At 43.8% G+C, this 6,000-nt stretch overlaps 1 protein-coding gene across 1 annotated transcript in view; it reads left to right on the top strand.

The window, feature by feature from the left end:
* Positions 1 to 391: 391 nt before the first annotated feature.
* OLA1 (Obg like ATPase 1) overlaps positions 392 to 6,000 on the top strand; it is a 169,871-nt gene continuing 164,262 nt past the window's right edge. Inside the window, exons 1-2 of the mRNA XM_061202153.1 lie at positions 392 to 550; positions 1,833 to 1,933. Of these exons, the coding sequence (XP_061058136.1) occupies positions 1,833 to 1,933 (101 nt within the window). The 5' untranslated portion in view covers positions 392 to 550. The remainder of the gene's footprint in view (positions 551 to 1,832; positions 1,934 to 6,000) is intronic.

The raw sequence follows: 6,000 nt of genomic DNA, 5'->3' as shown, positions 1-6,000 counted from the left end.
AGACCTCAGGCGACCCGCCTCCGCGCGGGCGGTCAGGCCGAGGGTGCTTCGAGGTGAAGCGGCGGGTGAAGTGCGGGGCTGGAGGGCAGCGAGCGAGCGTGTGCGGGAAACGCGGGGCGCGCACCGGGAAGGAAGCTGAGATCCGGGGCCGAGAAGCCCCACGTGTACGGCGGGCGGAAGACGCGCGCTTCTGCGTGTCACCGGCTCAGGCCTGCAAGGATGGTTCTCCAGCTCCCGCCAGCTCGGGCGCCGCGCGACTCCTCCCACCCTCTCCCGCCTCCCGCGGCCAAACCAATGGGCGGGACGGGGGTTGGGGTGAGCGCGGGGCGGGGCGGGGCGGGGCGGGGCGCGCGGCTTGCGCGCAGGTGCAGCCCGGCGCCCGGCCCGCCTGTTCCGCTGCCGCCGCCGCCGCAGCCGCCGCCGACGTGCATTCCGCTCGGCGGAGGGGCCGGGCCTGCGCTCTCTCCTCCTTCCTCCCCGCCTCCGGCTGCCGGTAGGACCCGTTTCCCGCTGCCGCTGGGAGCCTGTGTCATCGCCCGCCCTGAGCACGGTGAGGTCCTCAGGGAGCCTGCGGGCGCGCCCCCCGCCGCGTCTTTGACTCTGTGGCCCGTTGCTCTGAGGCCGGCGTCCCGCCAGGGCCGGGTGGCCGGCCTGGGCTGAGGGCGGCGTGGAGCGTGTGGATGAATGAGGCGCTTTCGGACTAGGCCGCGCGTCCCGGGAGCGGCCCACGCCTCACCCGGCACGCTCTGGGGAAAGCCTTCTCCGGAGGCGGGGACGGCCAGTGGCCCAGTCCAGAGGGGGAAGATGTTGGGTGGGACCTCGCTTTGGCTGGGCGGCCAGCCACTCCTTGGTAGGAGGCCAGAGGACTGGAAAGTCTCTGCTCGTGCAGCTGTGCTTCGGAGACCTGGGGTTTGGCTGGGAACAGGTGTGAGTTACGACCCTGAAAAGGGAGATTCCCGGCCCTCGGGAATCAGAGGCTGGATTATCACTTCATGAGCAGGGCCTCAGCGTGGCCCCGGGAGGTTCAACTGGAGCCAGAAGATAGGGATAGTTTTAGTTCCCAGCTTATAAAACGTGAGGTTAGCAGTCCTCATGAGTTCAGTTTGCAGTACTAAAGTCGGCTCAATTTTGCCCGGAGAAACTTAGAGCCAGATTGTCAGGGACCGAGAAAGTTTCGACCTGTGAATAAAAAGGCTTAGTAGATCCATTTACGACTAGAAGTAACCAAAAGGTAGATTCAGGAGGTTGTTTATGAGGACTGATGAGTCGTACCTACAGTGCCAAAGGTGGAAGAGACTTGTTGGAAAGACCTTGATACCGGCGTGTGTTCATTCACGCGAAAAATGGTGCTTGCGGGCGAAATGGGAAAGAACAGGTTCCAGATTGAGGGAATGGTTTGGTGGGAGGTGACTCGGTTGCTAGTGGTTCTAGAATGGATTTTCTTTGACACTCTTACCTGTGCTCCTGCTTCCAAATGCTTTCATTCATATAACCACATGTCAGGTTAAGAAAATGTTTTTTGAACAGTCTGGATGGAAGATTGGCAGCTAAATTTTATTTTTGATTTTTGGTGCCACATATTTTTAGATCAGTTTTCCAGGACTTCTCAGGAGTGACTGCTTTGACAACTATCAGAATCAGATCTGTTAACAGAACTTTTTTGTTTTCATTTTTGTTGAAAAATAAATTGTGTCAGTTTTAGATTGATATATACAGTACGCTGTATTCTTAATCTATTATTCAATAATATATTGTGTGTGATGAAATGTGTTTTTGGTCAATGGGGACAGTAAAAAGTTTTGTTCATATGTATGTTTGTTTTGACATTTCAGATGCCCCCCAAAAAGGGAGGTGATGGGATTAAACCACCCCCAATCATTGGAAGATTTGGAACTTCCTTGAAAATTGGTATTGTTGGGTTGCCAAATGTTGGGTAGGTGAATGTTGGGCTTTTCTCATTTTCGTTTTGTAAATACTTTGGGTCTTGTTGTAGAAATGGGAACTCATGAGGTAATAAAAATTTAAATTGAAGAAAAGAGGCTAAGAAGCTGGACTGTTAATATGTTGCAAAACAAGATTTTCATTTACACTTACCTTATTTTTGGTTTTCTACACAGATACTGGGTTGAAACTTGAGTTACTTATATTGTTTGTTTTGCTAAACTCAGAGGAAGAAGCAGTGGGAGTTTAAACATCAAGTTGAACCAGATCAGCTCTGGTTTGCCAGAAACACTGTTGGGAGATATACAGTATTGAATTTATGAGGAATTAGAGTAGTTTAAATTAGATTTTCATGCTGGCTGGCTCCGTAGGGTACTTAGGCTGGCTACCAGAGGCCATGCAGTAGGATACTTTAGGAAATAGTTTTAAAAGCCTCATTATAAATTTGATTAGATTTTTGGGAGATCAGGGATCAGATGGCTGAATTTTTACTAGAAAAGAAGGTGACAAGTTTGAACTTAATATTGGAAGTTGTGCGCTAAAAGGGTATCTGTTATAAAGTGGCTAAATCTGAAAGTTGTGAGAATAAAATTTTGAGTTTTGTAATGTTTAAAATTAAAGTGAATTATTACTGCAAATAAGACTAATTAGGAAATATTTGTGGGGTTTATTATATAAATCTGTACACATGCAACTTGGTTGTTCAAAGTCTGCTTTTTTCATTATTTGCCCTTCTATTTTAATACCTTTTACTAACCTTAAAATGTAAAATGTCTCAGAAGTGATTAGAGTGTACTAAGGAGTAACAGATCCAATATGGATTTATTAAGGTGACGGAAAGTATTCTGGAATGTGCTTTAGGCTTTTAGATTGGTGGCAGGTAGGACAACCATGTTCTTTCACGTGTTCCTAGGAGCCCCTGTCATAGAGATTGCTTAGTGAATGGAGCATGGTACCAAGTAAGGCAGTTCTGAAATTCTTGTAATGTAAAACATGACAAGTGGGGCTGTCCTAATTTCAGTCTGGAGCTGGAGAGGTTTGCATTTTGAGGAGGTTTCCTGCTGTGATATAGGCTGCTTGCAAAGTAAGACTAAATAGAGAGTGGGAATATAAGCAAAACAGATAATTAAGCAAAGTACTGTAGGGTGCTGTCAATAAACTTGAAAGCAAGATATGATCGTTATGTATGTTGTGAGCTTTATTGCGTTAGCAAGCAAGGCATAGTTTTTAGATATTAACATACTTCTCTCATTCTAGAATCATTGCAGTCAATGCAGCTTGACTTTAAATGGGACTGCTTTAAAATGGGCCATCTTAAAAAGTGTTTCCTGTATGAGTTTTTTAGCATAGAGCATAATAAAGTCAATATATATGAAAATAACCTAGAATATATATATATTTTTTAATAAATTTATTTATTTTATTTTGTTTTTATTTTTGGTTGTGTTGGGTCTTCGTTGCTGCACGCGGGCTTTCTCTAGTTGCGGCGAGCGGGGGCTACTCTTTGTTGCGGTGTGTGGGCTTCTCATTGCGGTGGCTTCTCTTGTTGTGGAGCACAGGCTCTAGGTGTACGAGCTTCAGTAGTTGCGGCACACAGGCTCAGTAGTTGTGGCTCGTGGGCTCTAGAGCACAGGCTCAGTAGTTGTGGTGCACGGGCTTAGTTGCTCCGCGGCATGTGGGATCTTCCCGGACTAGGGCTCGAACCCGTGTCCCCTGCATTGGCAGGCGGATTCTTAACCCCTGGGCCACCAGGGAAGTCCCAGGATTTTTTTTTTTTAGAGCAGTTTTAGGTTCACAGTAGAATTGAGGGAAGGGTACAGAGATTTCCGATATATCCTCTGCCCTTACACATGCATATCTTTCCCTATTATCAACATCCCGCACCAGAGTGGTACATTTGTTACCATTGATGAACCTCATTGACACATCACCCAATGTTCATAGTTTACCTTAGGGTACACTCTTGGTGTTTTACCTTCTATGGATTTGGACAAATGTATAAAGACCTTTGTCCACCACTATAGTATCATAGAGAGTTGCTTCACTGCCCTAAAAATCCTTTGTGCTCTGCCTATTCACGTACCCTCCCCAACCACTAATCTTTTTACTGTCTCCCTACTTTGGTCTTTTTTAGAATGTATTTGGAATTGTACAGTATGTAGCCTTTTCAGATTGGCTTCTTTTACTTAGTAATATGCATTTAAGTGTCTGCCATGTCTTTTCCTGGCTTAAATAGCTCATTTCTTTTTAGCGCTGAATAATATTTCATTGTCTGGATGTACCAGTTTATTTATCCATTCACTGACTGAAGGACATCTTGGTTGCTTCCAAGTTTTGGCAGTTATGAATAAAACACTTGCTATATAGCCAAATAAATAAATATTTTAAAAATTCATTAAAAAAAAAACTACTTGCTATAAACATCCATGTGTAGGTTTTTGTGTGGACGTAAATTTTCAGCTCGTTTGGATAAATACCAAGGAGCATGATTGCTGGATTGTATGTTCCTGTTGCACCATATCGTTGCCAGCATTTGGTGTTGTTAGTGTTCTGGATTTTGGCCATTCTAATAGCTGTGTAGTGGTATTCCATTATTGTTTTAATTTGCATTTCCCTGATGACATATAATGATGTGAAGCATCTTTTCTTATACTCATTTGCCATCTGTATATCTTCTATAGTGAGATGTGTGTTAAGGTCTTTGGCCCATTTTTTAATCGGGTTGTTTGTTTTCTTATTGTTGAATTTTAAGAATTCTTTGTATATTTTGGATAACTGTCCTTTATCAGGTGTATCTTTTGCAAATATTTTCTCTCAGTCTGTGGCTTGTCTTCTCATTCTCTTGATGTTTCTTTCACAGAGCAGAGGTTTTTCATTTTAATGAAGTCTACCTTATTATTATTTCTTTCATGGATCATGCCTTTGGTGTTGTATCTAAAAAGTCATTGCCATACCCCAGGTCATCTAGGTTTTTTTCTATCTCCTAGGAGTTTTATAGTTTTGCATTTTCATTTAGATCTGTGATTCATTTGAGTTAATTTTTGTGAAGGGTGTAAGATCTGTATCTAGATTCTTTCTTTTGGCATGTGGATGTCCAGTTGTTCCAGCACCATTTGTTGAAAAGACTATCTTTGCTCCATCTTATTGCCTGTGCTTGAGAAACTACATTTTGATATTTCGTCGTGGGACGGCTCTTCTTGTTGCTACCACTGCATGAGATGCAATTAGTTTCAGTTGAAGGTGTCAGAAAACCCCAAATAATTATGGCTTAAACAGAAGTTTCTTTTTTATGTAAAAGTGTACATTTTACAGTCATAGATTGGTATATTGACCTTGCTTTATGAAATCTTGGATACCCCAGCTCCTTGCACCTCATGCCTCAGCAATCCCAAGGGAATGGCCTTTCATTCTCATGGACCAAAGTTGTGAATTCCAGACAGCTGGTTACCCGAGGGGTGAAAGGACCAAACAACTTGCCCTGCAGTCTAAGAGGGATTTTTTTTTTTCCTGTAAGCTGCCACACCATACTTCTGGTAACATTCCTTTGTCCAGATATAGTCATAAGAATTTACTTTCAAGGAAGGCTAGGATATGTAGTCTTGATTTTGATGGACATATGTTCAGTTAAAAATTCTGTTACTATGAAAGGAGGAGAGAATGAATATTGGGGGACAACTGTATACTCTGTTCCATTACTCAGCAACTGCCTCAGGAGAGCATTTGTCTTGCTTAGTTGATACTTCTGGGAATGTCCTTTGGTCGTTGCTACAGCTTGCCTTTTCCCAATTTGCCAGAGTCCAACCACAAAGCTATGTACTGTCGTTGAGGAAAACATTGTAGGAAATGCTTTAAAAAAAAATCACAGGGTAATTATGTTCAGTGTTTTAGTTATCTATTTTTATGTAGGAAACCACTCCAAAAGTTTGTGGTTTAAAACGATAAATATTTATAATAATATTTCTCATGATTCTGTAGGTTAGCTGGGTGAGTCTACTGCTGGTCTCACTTGAGATCCTTCATGTGGCTGCATTCAGCTGGTGGCTAGTGAGGGTTGGAAGG

Source organism: Eubalaena glacialis, chromosome 1 (assembly GCF_028564815.1).
Source record: "Eubalaena glacialis isolate mEubGla1 chromosome 1, mEubGla1.1.hap2.+ XY, whole genome shotgun sequence".
NCBI lineage: Eukaryota > Metazoa > Chordata > Mammalia > Artiodactyla > Balaenidae > Eubalaena > Eubalaena glacialis.
The sequence above is the reverse complement of the archived record's forward strand: the minus strand, read 5'-3'. Positions and strand labels throughout refer to the sequence as shown.